Source organism: Leopardus geoffroyi, chromosome A2 (assembly GCF_018350155.1).
Source record: "Leopardus geoffroyi isolate Oge1 chromosome A2, O.geoffroyi_Oge1_pat1.0, whole genome shotgun sequence".
NCBI lineage: Eukaryota > Metazoa > Chordata > Mammalia > Carnivora > Felidae > Leopardus > Leopardus geoffroyi.
In genome coordinates, this window is record NC_059331.1 from 136,118,001 (window position 1) to 136,131,163 (window position 13,163).

The following is a 13,163-nucleotide window of genomic DNA, read 5'->3' on the forward strand; positions in this document are numbered from 1 at the left end:
TCCATCAAATGCTGTGTTAAAATTTTCAATGTTTTGTGTCATGTGCTCTAGAACTCATGTTATATAATTACATGTTATAAAGTATGGATCATGGGCCATGTGCTTTTAATAATAAATAAAACAAATAGCTATTGAAAATACTTGAAAAATCTACCTTTTTGTTTTCTATATATATTTTTTTCAGGGATTTGGGGAATTACTTGAGAAAGCAAAACAAAACAGTAACGATAGAAAAATTTCTGATGGTGACAACAGCCTCTTCTTCAGCAACTTCTCACTTCTTGGTGCTCCTGTCCTGAAAGACATCAATTTCAAGATAGAAAAAGGTCAGTTGTTGGCAGTTGCTGGATCTACTGGAGCAGGCAAGGTAATCTATTCCTCATCATTAAGAACTTCATTTGGCATGCATTTCTTTCATTTCCTCGTGTGTCTGTAGCCTAAAAGGGCATGTTGGAGAAATTTTTACATTGGTAGTAGGAGAATGCTTAGATATATTGTCCCTTATAATATAAATTATTACACTGATAATAGTCTCTAGTCTTTTATTTCTTCAGTGACCTTTTCTTCTGCATCTTTATGTGGTGCATGGCACTGAACCCAGTGTCTTTTTTCTCCCACGTGCTGATTTTTAAATTTATTAAAAATTGTTTTTTCTTTTTTTAAATTGGAGCATAGTTGCCACCCAATGTTATGTTAATTTCATTTGCACAACGTAATGATTCGTTACATTATGCTATGCTCTGCATTATGCTATGCTCACAAACATTGCTACTTATCTGTCACCATACAATGGAATTACACTACCATTGACTATGTTTCTTATGCTATACCTTTCATTCACGTGACTTATTCCATAACTGGAAGCCTGTACCTCCTACTCCCCTTCACCCATTTTGCCCATCCCTCCCAATCCCCTTCCCTCTGGCAAACATCAGTTTGTTCTCTGTATTTATTGGTCTGTTTTTGCTTTCTGTTCATTTATTCTTTCCTTTAGTTTTTTAGATTTCACATATAAGTCAACAAAGTATCTTGTACATAGTGGATATTCAGTAATTTATTGAATAAATGAACCATTCATTTTTACCAATCTCTGGCATAGACATTTTTCCAGAGCTTGTCCAGGAAAATCTTGGCTTAGATTTTGCCTTACTAACCCCATAGACAAAAGGTCCCTATTTTGTTGACATTAGAATTTTGGAGAATGGATCCAGACTTACTTAGGATTTATTATGAGGAAAAATTATTGAGTGGGATAGATTTTTGAAAGAAATACATAGGAATGTTAATTTATTCAGTGCTGGTCAGCTTCCCATCCCCCTACCCCCAGTCAACTTATTATAAATCCCATTTTTTAGAAGCGATATTTTAATATATAACAGTTTTAATAAACTTACATAATTGAATATATCTGATTATCCATGTTAAGGATATATAATATTTATATTATTATTTATATTATATTTATTATATTAATACAATACTAATGTTGATATTAATATTTGTCAATATAAATATAAAATATAATAATTATATTAGATAAACATATAAAATTATATATAGTTTTTATATTTTCATATATATTAATCAAGTATATGTAATATATATTTATCAATACTTGGTATTTTGAGAGATATGACATTAAATGAAACCATCACTGAATATGAATATTTATACATATAAATATATCTTAATATATTTATATATATAATGTATATATACAATATATATTATTATATATAAATACCAAAATGTTGATAAAACTTCACAGACATTTGTATTTTATTTTAAATGTAAACAAAAGCAGGAGCTAATAGCTTATTCTCCACATCTGCTGCTCAGTTATTATTAAGACCAAGCTAAAATTGAGTACCAAGGTAAGGTCAGGATGGATGACAGAAATTGTGTTGTGTCAGGGATTGTCAGTAAGGCCACAGAACTGCTGTGCAGATAGAGGATGGAGCAAAGCCTTGAAATGGAACTGTGCCCCTGTGGTTCACCGAACAGCAAGGAAGTCAGTGGGGTTAGCACAGAATCAGCCAGAGGGTAGAGCTGTCAGAGGAGTAGTATGGGCTAGACCATTATTTGGGCTATTGTAAAAGAGTCTCAAGGACCTTACAAAGGAGCTTGTTAAGAGTAAGGCTTTTTTTTTTTTCTGAGGAAATGAGAAGCCATTGGAGGGTTTTAAGCAGAAAAGTGACATGATTTGTCTTAGTTTTGATGAGGCTACTTTGAAAATAGGTTGTAAAGAGATAAGGGCAGAAGTAAGGAAATGAGTTAGGAGGCTATTGTGCAAACTGGGCAGAAGATGATACTGGCTTAACCCAGGTAGTGAAGGAAATAGTCAAATTCGGGACTTTCTTTCTTTTTCTTTCCTTTTTTCTTTTCTTTTCTTTTCTTTTCCTTTCTTTTCTTTCCTTTTCTTTCTTGTGCTGCGTGCATGCATGGGCATGCATGAGAACAGTGGAGAGCAAGAGGGAGAGGGAGAGAGAGAGTCTTAAGCAGGCTCCATGCTCAGCAACATGAGGCTCAATCTCAAAACCATGGGATCATGACCTGAGCAGAAATTAAGAGTCTACGATCAACTGACTGAGCCATCCAGGCACCCCTCAGGACATATCTCTAAGAAAGATACCACATAATTAGATTGAAAGTGGTGTATGCAAAAAAAGGGGGAGTCAAGGATGAGTCCAAGGTTTTTGGACTGAGTAAATGGAAGCATGAAGGTACCATTACCTGAGGAGATTATGGAAGAGACTGATTTGGGGTGGAGCTTGGTTTTAGAACATTAAGGTTAAAATGCATATTTGACATCTAAATTGAGATGTTAGTTGGTTATACAGGTTTGATTTCAGGGGAATGGGGCTGGCAGTGTAAAAACTTGAGGCCAGATGAGATTCCAAAGGAGAGAGTATGGATAGGAAGGGAAAGGGGCCAAGGTGTGAGCCCAAAGGCATTCCAACTTCTAGTGGTTGGGAGGTATTTTGTTACAGTGGTTATAGTTATAATAACTTTACATTAAATCTTTGGGGTTTTCTTTCTCTTATTCCCTAATGTGAGCTCTGATAAAATCAATGTTTTTCTGTCCTCTGCTGCCTCCCTTTTTTCTACTCAATTTTAGTCTGTAGTATTATCTTTCTTAATGTTTTATCTTTGTGTTGTTAAATATGCTTATGCTTCTGTTAGCTGATATGTTACGTTTAAATCATATCTTTGACTTGTAGCTTTTCTTTGTAAACAATCAGTGAATTTCCTTTATACCCTGTTTCCTTTGTTTTATTTGGGCTTTACTTATAACTTTTCTTATTGTCAGGGAATATAACATACTTTAATTCTCTTTCTCAACTCTAATTTCCACGTTAGTTTAAATTTTAGTTCACAGTCTTTTTTCATATAAAGTCTTTGCTCATTGATAGTCCTTTTGGTGAAGCTTCTTCAGTCATTCCTTGTATGATTTTATACTAGTTTCTGCAATAAGGACTTATGAGAACAATATTATCTGACTATATCTCTTTTTAACTGATCTCTTCTTTGTTAGATGGAGATAATATTGAATCTACCTTGTTGGGTTTTTGTGAGGATTAAGTGAATGAATACAGTTAAATCACATAGGACAGCACCCAGCATAGACTGAGTACTCAACAAAGGTTAGCTGGTGAAAATCTTTCCCTGACCTCCTCCAAACCCACCCCAACAATCTGAATTAGGTGCTCTATCTCTGTGAACCTCTACCAAAGCACTTAGCACACTCTATTGTCCTTGTTTCTTTTATTCCCCTTTGTATCTTGTGTGCATAGCAGCAAATCCAGAACAGGAAGTGCTTAATAAATTTTGAATCAAATGAATTAATGTAGAATCCTTTAAAATCAGAATAGATACCTTTGCTTAGGATGACAGTTGGAGGCAAGTATATTCTGAGAGTGATTTGATAAATGATTTTACTTAATAACAATGGTTTTATTTCCAGACTTCACTTCTAATGATGATTATGGGAGAACTGGAGCCTTCAGAGGGTAAAATTAAGCACAGTGGAAGAATTTCATTCTGCTCTCAGTTTTCCTGGATCATGCCTGGCACCATTAAAGAAAACATCATCTTTGGTGTTTCCTATGATGAGTATAGATATAAGAGTGTCATCAAAGCATGCCAACTAGAAGAGGTAAGTAATTATTTGACATATTTCTGATTTATGAATGTGACACTTTTAGCCTACCTAAATGATATAATTAGTCCTCTATTCAATCAGTCTGTCTACATATATTAATCAAGTTTCCACTATGGACAAACTACTCTGAGTTAAATCAGTTAATAAAATATGTGACCCCTGCTTTAAGAAACTTGCAAAATCATAGAGAAAGTACAATTTTATTTTTTAAATGATGGGCTGATTTGGGAAAAAAATAATAATAATAAAAATTCTTTATGAAATGGAGAGAATTTTATTGACTCATTAGTGAGACAAATGTCCTCAATGGGCATTTATATGGCATGCATTTTTTAAAATATACTTCACAATTACATGAGAGGATTTTATTAATAATAAATAATAATTTTAATAACTACCACACCCTAATGGAATTAGCATTAACCTGCCAGTAGAGAATCAGAGATAAAATTGTGATTACATTTTATCCTTTGGCCTTCAACATGTAGCCATATGACCTATAGTGACTGTAATTCTCTGAAACAGAGACAAAATGAAGATAATGCTGTTGACTCATTTTATAATATTGGGGAATGGGTTAATTGCCTGAAAATATGTGAAGCATTCCAAGTGGCCACTGTGTGCATCTTGTGCTATTCAATGCATAAATTATATGGTGGAGGGTTCAATAATTACCGATATAAATATTAAGGCAGAGAATACATCATTATGAGGTTTCTCAATAGTATTGCCTGAATAGAGATCTTGATTCAAAATCATTATCTTTGATAGATGGCATTTGACACTAGTGGATTCCTTTAAGTCACCTTTTATGAAAAAAAAATTTCAGTAAGAATAAAATGAAACTTAAAGTACAGAGAAAAGAAAAAGGCTAATTGTTGGTTAGATAGAAACTGCAATTCTTACAAAAGAAGGATGCATGCTTGTACAAATGGCTCTCCATGTATATACTGACTCATTCCAGAGTAGTTTTTTAGAGCTCCATTCTCTTATTTTCTATACATGAAAGCATAATAAAAATAAAAACTATTGTGGAAAAGTATTGAATTTGTTTTGAAGAAGATACTCTTCGTTCCTCAAAAGCCCTTCTTCCAAGAATAATATTTCACAAACGGGATGTTGAAACTCTCAGTAGATTTGCTATGAAAAAAATATTTGAGTGTTCTTAGAGACCACAGATATTTGTCTAGGTGGGGACTGGGATGTAGGAGTGGTAGTGTCTTGCAAGATAAATCATAGGCTTTATTTATTAGTTGCAAGGTGTTGGAAGGTTTCTCGTAGGCTTTATTTTTTGCTTTGAATATGCCTTTTCTCATAGAAATAATTTTATAGAGGCACTCAGATCTTGATCTCAGGGTTGTGAGGTCAGGACCCATGTTGGGGTCCATGCTGGGCATGGAAAATAAGAGATAATTTTATAAATGGTGATTTTCACCTTGATTCTATGAAGGTGAAAGTATATTTTACCCAAATTTACCATAGCTGTATTAATAATAGTAAATTCAAAGCTGTGAATCCCTCATTCATGAAATGAGCATTTGCTAACTCATGAATACTGTGCTGGGTGTGGGAAAATACAGTCCATTTTCTAAAGAGTTCATGTTATAGTGATCTGTGCTTTAGTGAAGTATGGTATCTGAATTGTATCTCAATAAAGCTGTTGAAAATAAAGAAAGAAAGAGGATAAGAGTAAGGACAACATTTTCTTTTTCTGATTCTATGACCAACCTCAAAATTAATTTTAAAGTGTATAAGGCAGTGTTTTTTAGTATATTCATAGAGTTGCATACCCATCGCCACATCTTCAATTCCTCTAAAAGAAATGTCATTAGCAATCAGTGTCCATGTCTTCATACCTATCCATTCCCCACACCCAGCTCTAAACAACCACTGATTTACCTTCTGTCTCTAAAATTTTCCTGTTCTGGATATTTCACATAAATGCAATCATACAATATATGGCCTTTTATACCCAAGTAAAATTTTAAACTAGAAGAAGTTAATTAAGTCTTTATTTTGAAAACATTTGAGACTTGCTATATTTTATAAAAATATGAATAGAACAAGATCCTTATACTTCAGAGATTCATGGACCAGTAGGGGAAATAAATGTATCGGTAAAGAATGAATTGATGATCTAATGGAAAATGAAAGAGCTATTTCTGTAGGAGTGAAAAGAGGGAGGCTTGAAATCGATCTGGGTCTGTCCAGATGTGAGGAATAACCTCCAGAGGAGGTTTCTTTCAAGGCTAATGTCCTCCAGTGGAATGATTCACTATGGAATTCTAATGGTGACAAGAGTGAAACTTACGGCCTTGGAGGAATTTGTTTTTGATTAAGAACGTTAGAACTGCCAATAAAGTAGAGAGAAGGTTAGGCTGGTGTGAAGAAGTGGGGGATTAATGAATAAATGGTCACTGGATTATTGAGAAAATTAAATGGGATAAATATAAGGTATATAACAAGGCATCTGATGTAAATTACCCCTTCAGTAAATATTAGATCATTTCTACTTCCTTTTGAGATGGAGAATACTGCCACAGAGTATGATATAAAATAAATGTTTCTGAGAGTTCTTGTGAGTAAGTGACTACTATGGAAACAAGATGGAACTTGGTTTAATTAAGACGGGGAGTGGGGCGCCTGGGTGGCTCAGTCGGTTAAGCGGCCGACTTCGGCTCAGGTCATGATCTCGCGGTCCGTGAGTTCGAGCTCCGCGTCGGGCTCTGTGCTGACAGCTCAGAGCCTGGAGCCCGTTTCAGATTCTGTGTCTCCCTCTCTGACCCTCCCCCATTCATGCTCTGTCTCTCTCTGTCTCAAAAATAAACATTTGAAAAAAAAAAAAGACGGGGAAATGTTTTGGCCATAAAAAGTCATCAATGTGAATTTTGATGATGACAAAATGTTTATAAGAAAAAATTTAAGAAGTGGTTATCTGTAAATATGGTAGTTGTTCTTCATGACCCAATCAACAAAAGTTGGTATATTCTATGGAAGAAAACAGATGGCATTGGACAGTCTGGAGTCCAGGTCACATTGGTTCCATACTCCAGAAGTGGCAATGGGATTGGGAGGCGAATCCAGTTTCTAAATGCCTTTCAGACCCCAACACATTACTTACATGATTACTCTGTACCAGACAATGTTCACTGTGGTGGGGTCTGAGTGGGTACAAAATAAAACCTTTATTATCCCTTCCTGCAAATAACTAATGGGCTAGTTGGGGGGAAGCATACATAAAGAGATGCTTTCACTTTACTATAGCAAGTATTGTAATAAAGGTACTCTTAAGGCAGTACGGAAGCCCAGTTGAGGGCTTTTAGCTTGCCTCAGCATTTGGTGGAAACTTTCTCTACAAAGAAAGATGGGTGAGTAAAAATGGGAAAGGCATTCCAGACAAAAGAAACTGAGCAGGAACACAGGATATGAAACCAATTGGTTAGTGCAAAGAACCACAAGCATCTTGATAGAACCAGAGTGTGACTGGGGGGACACTGAGTGGGGAGGAATGGTGCTGGAGGACCATGTCCTTGGGACCTTATAACCAGTGTCAGGAATTTGGTCTTGAAGAGCTTTAATCAAGGGAAGGATGCAGTCAGTTTTGCATTTTATATATCACTTTGGCTGTACTATGAGAAACAGAATTAAGGTGGATGCATTTTGAAACTTTGTGGGGTAGCAGAAAGAATATATATTTTGAAATCTGACAGAGTTGGATTACTAAGGAAAGTTACTTAATCCTATTATACACTCAGTTTTGTCCTCTTTAACATGGAGATCATATTACCTATTTTGTAGTTTTGTAGATTTTTCTGATGCATAGAGAATACTTAGTAAAATAACTAGTGGTGGTAGTAACTGTAGTAGTAGTAGCAGCAGCAGTTGCTATTCTGACTAGAAGAAGGGAGACTAATAGGAAGCTGTTTCAGTAATTCCGATAATGGTTATTATAGACAAGAAGAAACAGAAGTTAAGCAGAAGAATTGTGAGGAGATCGGGAATACCATATTTATGTACTATTTCCATCCACAGGAAGGTCATCAGGGAAACATGGGCTTTCAGGGAAGACTGAGGGAAAAACCCTGAGGAAATGAGAAGAAGAGAGAAATTGGCTTAGGATTAAGGATTCCCCTACACAACAGGAATTGGGAAGGGGGACACATAGGAATCCTATGTGTTTAGGAAGGAAGGATGCAGAGGTGAAATTACATAGAACTGAGACATCTGAACAAGGCAGAAAGATCACAGGTCTTACTAACAATATTTCTAGTGGCGGACACTACTAAGTGGGCTTGAATAAGTAATTGATGATGATGATGAGCATTTTGCTTTCTTAATGTACAATTCACTCTTCTTCCTCTTTGTTTTATTTATTTTTTATTATTTTTAAAGTTTATTTATTTTTGAGAGAGAGAGAGAGAGGAAGACAAAGAGAATCCCAAGCAGACTGTGCACTGTCAACATGGAACCCCATGTGGGCTCGAACCCCACAACCGTGAGATCATGACCTGAGCTGAGGTCAAGAGTTGGACAGTCAACTGACTGAGCCACTGAGGCGCTCCTTCCTTTTTGTTTTAAATTGTCAAAACACTTAGCTTTTCATTTCTAGTAATCTCTGAATCCTGACTCCCTGTCCTTTCCTGTCCTGCTGACTTTTGCAACTAGTGCTTCCTAGTCATCTTATTATAGGCAAAAATATCCAGCATCCTAAATTCTTTGTACTTGAAACTGGAAAATGTAGCGGGTACAATGAGCATATTCGTGTGGTAGTGGGTACTCTTCTCATTGCTGAATAGTCCCTGTATGCTATTATCTATCCAACTACATGATGAATTGCTTGAAAGCAGTGATTCTAAAAAGTTTATGTTGGTGTACTCCACCTAGGACTTCGATAGGCAGAATGGTAAATTCTTATTAGGTGACTATTTCAGAAATACTTTGGAGTAGGCATGCCAGTTACAAGAATTTTCCTCGGAACGTGTTCTCCCCTGAGCCTCACAGTCTCAGGGCTGGAATAATGACACCAGCATACTATTGCTGGAGTAACAAAAAAAAAAAAAAGTAATTGGAAGTTCTGGATGGTCTTACTCAGAATCAAAAGTTTCCCCTATTTTCAGTACTAAAGAGTTTCCAACTTTTGTACTTTTGTTGTCATTGTTAAACAAGTATTCCTCACCTTTTTTATTTTTTTAAAAAAAATTTTTTTTTTCAACGTTTATTTATTTTTGGGACAGAGAGAGACAGAGCATGAACGGGGGAGGGGCAGAGAGAGAGGGAGACACAGAATCGGAAAGAGGCTCCAGGCTCTGAGCCATCAGCCCAGAGCCCGACGCGGGGCTCGAACTCACCGACCGCGAGATCGTGACCTGGCTGAAGTCGGACGCTTAACCGACTGCGCCACCCAGGCGCCCCACCTCACCTTTTTTAAAAAAAGGCCAGTGAGAGTCTGCCAAAATGAAGTTTTTATTTTTTAAGTGTGGAGGAATTTGGAGCATAGGAACATGAAATACCTACAGAATCCCTGAGGGTTAAGCAGCTGGTGCCAGCAAAAGAAACCCTTGATGTATTCTCTATGTGGCCCCATCACCAAATACAAACATTCATGATTCAATATGTTTTCGTTTTGACTGCCAGCGTTGATCTGTTTCTTAATGTGCTCCAGCTAGACTTGGAAACTGGAGATGAGAACGGAATATTTTCTTCCTCATTTTTGTGTTTTTGTTCAGCTCTAGTATCTACAAAGCACTTGCGTATGTGGTGATGCTTATGGTCATAGGAGTAGGCTGCTAGGTGTAAATCTGTGTGGATAGGAAAAAGTACGCACAACATATTTCACATAGTTTTCTGATTTCAGTTTGTTGAAAACTATTCACTCTGAGGGATAGCTTAAAGACTTTATCGCAGGGAAGGGCACGGAGACAGCTCTGGGCTGATAGAATAACTGGTAATGTGCAGACACGAGTGAACAAGTCAGGTGCAGTCACGGTCAGTTCTGCTTTGGGAACATCTCCATGTATGGGTTTACAGTTTCTACTCTGGAGCCAGATTATAATATAGTGGATTCCTAGGCAAATTTATAGTTATTTTTAATTTTTAATTTTTATTATTTTTTTAATGTTTATTTATTTTTGAGAGAGAGACAGAGTGCGAGAGGGGGAAGGGCAGAAAAAGAAGGAAACTTAGAATCCAAAGCAAGCTCCAGGCTCTGAGCTGTCAGCACAGAGCCCTACGTGGGGCTTGAACTTAGGAACCCTGAGATCACAACCCCAGCCGAAGTCGGATGCTTAACCAACTGAGCCACTCAGGCGCCCCTATAGTTATTTTTAAATTTTTTTTTCAACGTTTTTATTTATTTTTGGGACAGAGAGAGACAGAGCATGAACGGGGAGGGGCAGAGAGAGAGGGAGACACAGAATCGGAAACAGGCTCCAGGCTCCGAGCCATCAGCCCAGAGCCCGACGCGGGGCTCGAACTCACGGACCGCGAGATCGCGACCTGGCTGAAGTCGGACGCTTAACCGACTGCGCCACCCAGGCGCCCCCCTATAGTTATTTTTAAATACCATTTTATATTTTGGTGCCCATTAACTTATCCTCCCATTTTTTTTTCCATGTTGCCAGGCTACCTTTAGAGTTCTAAATATTTGTACACTTTTGTAACCAGCACTGGAGATTCTGCTAGCTTAAAAAGAGGAATCAGTGTAATTGGGCCCTCATTAATTTACTTATCCCTTAAGGAGATTGTAACTGTTTCGTTACTAAAAGAGGTCAGACTTCACTGTTCTCTTGTCTTTTTTTTTTTTTTTTTTTTTTCCAGGATAATGCTTTTTTTTATACACTTCACCAAAACCTTATCCTACCACAGAACCCCATAGCAGACAGCAAGAGAATTCTAGGCAGGCTGGTGTTTGGGTAAATGGGTAGTTGGACTGATTTTATTCAGTGACTCACTCTCTTGTAAAAGTACCTGGGTTTGGCTTTTATGATAGTGCGTGGCGGGAGGTGGGGCGTGGGATATGAGAAGAGGTCAGGGACTTAGGATATGTAATCGGTTTCCACAAAGTTGTTGAGATCCTTTTGCAACCACAAAATGGTCTTCATTAAGTAATTGTCTTGGCAGCCATTACATATGCATTGTAAAAAAAAATATTTACTATGTAGGTTGCAGAATTAAAGTCTGTTTATGTTTTTTCTACCACTGCTGCTTGGCAGTTTTCATCTTTAAGTCACTGGAAAAAAATAAATTGGGAGAAAATTTGGCAAGAAGTTACTAAAAGAAGAAAATAACTTGGGAGGGAAATTGGCAAGAAGTAGGAAAAACTTGGGAGGGAAGTAAGCAAAGAAAAGAGTTAGTGACTGGTCTGGAATATAGATTCCATCATACAGATATCATAAGTCTAATTAAATTTGAATTTTACCTCTGGATCTCCAGATCTGGCCAAAACTAACTTATATGAATAGAAGCTTAACCTTGGGATGGTCATTCCACCACTACAGGAGAATTCAGGAATATTCAGTTGGGAGATCTGTACATAAAAAGGAGCTATAGGAATTAACAATTGCATTCAGTAGCAGCCAAGACTTAGTGGAGATGTAAAACAGATATTTGAAGCACATTGAACTATGTCCCCTAAACCAGAATAAACCACACTTAGTGACTGTACCTTGAACCACCTGCAATTTTCTCCTAATAAGTAATTAAGTCTGAAAGCACTGCCATTTATTTACTGTAATATGAAGCAAGTACATTTATTTTATAAAACTATTGAACCAGAACCAAACAGAAATGTCATAGCATCTCCTGAACTGAACTGTTATTTCACTTCATTTGAGCCCTGGAACTTAAACACACACTAGGGGTGCCTGGGTGGCTCAGTCAGTTCAGCATCCGACTCAGGTCATGATCTCACAGTTCGTGGGTTTGAGCCCCACGTCAGGCTCTGTGCTGACAGCTTGGAGCCTGGAACCTGCTTGGGATTCTGTGTCTCCCTCTCTCTCTCTGCCCCTCCCCTGTTCGTGCTCTGTCTGTCTCTCTCTCTCTCTCTCTCAAAAATGAATAAACATTAATAAATAAATAAATATAAATGCACTAGCTAACATCTGTTGAGAGAGCACATGTCAATACTGCTATGCTAAATGCTTGCACACATTGGTCCATCAAATTCTCACTTTAATCATCTAGTGACAACTTTGCTTAGAGTTTGCAGTCGAAGCGAAATTGTGCTGAATTCTAAAAGCGTGAACTATTTTTTAGGTATTAAAATTACAATTTTGGAATTAATTATTAGCTTGACATCTCTAAAACCAAAATAGCCCTAAGACTGCTTGTCTTAGTAAGATTTGGGCAAGTCAATAGAACAGTATTATAAACATGTAATTTTAATTGTCTGGGACCAGGCTATCTCATGAATATATATGAAATTAAGATATTTAAGCTATGTTTTCATATTTAAAAAATCACTAAGCTTTCCAAAGGTCAAAGCCATGCTATATCATTATATATATATGTCTAAGGTTTCATTCCTCTTGAAGAACTGGAATTCTGAGCTCTGTACTCTTGGAATTTCCCTTTTTGTAGCAGGGGCTAATAAGTCAAGATCAAGGGAAGATTTTACACTTATGTTTTAATAGAACCTTAGAACCCTGTAATGTTCATAAAGGTCTTTGCAGGAAGGCAAATTTAGTTTTTCTAAAAATTCTGAGTATAAGTGTTCTCTTGACAAAACGGACCCTAGAAATGGCAATTGTATTACCATCAATGTCTTTCAGAACCAAGTCTATAATAATTTTTATTCAGAGGTTTAGTTAGTCTTGATTTAAATTCAATAAATTAAAAAGTTGATTTAAACAAATATTTGAGTTCCTACTGTGGACACAGTAGTACATTAGGCACTTGGGATGCTGTCTGCAAGTGTAGCAAGGGTCCCTGTCTGCCATTAGTTTTTGACTTACAGGCATTTGAGGGAAAAGAAACACGTATATATACATTCACTCATTTAGTA

General features: G+C 36.7%; 1 protein-coding gene across 2 annotated transcripts in view; it reads left to right on the top strand.

Annotated features, from left to right (window-relative positions):
- The window catches only part of CFTR (CF transmembrane conductance regulator), a 188,665-nt gene that overhangs the window by 69,827 nt on the left and 105,675 nt on the right, over nucleotides 1–13,163 (top strand). For both annotated transcript variants that reach the window (XM_045495404.1, XM_045495405.1), the window contains 2 exons: nucleotides 185–367; nucleotides 3,965–4,156. In XM_045495404.1, the coding sequence (XP_045351360.1) occupies nucleotides 185–367; nucleotides 3,965–4,156 (375 nt within the window). The remainder of the gene's footprint in view (nucleotides 1–184; nucleotides 368–3,964; nucleotides 4,157–13,163) is intronic.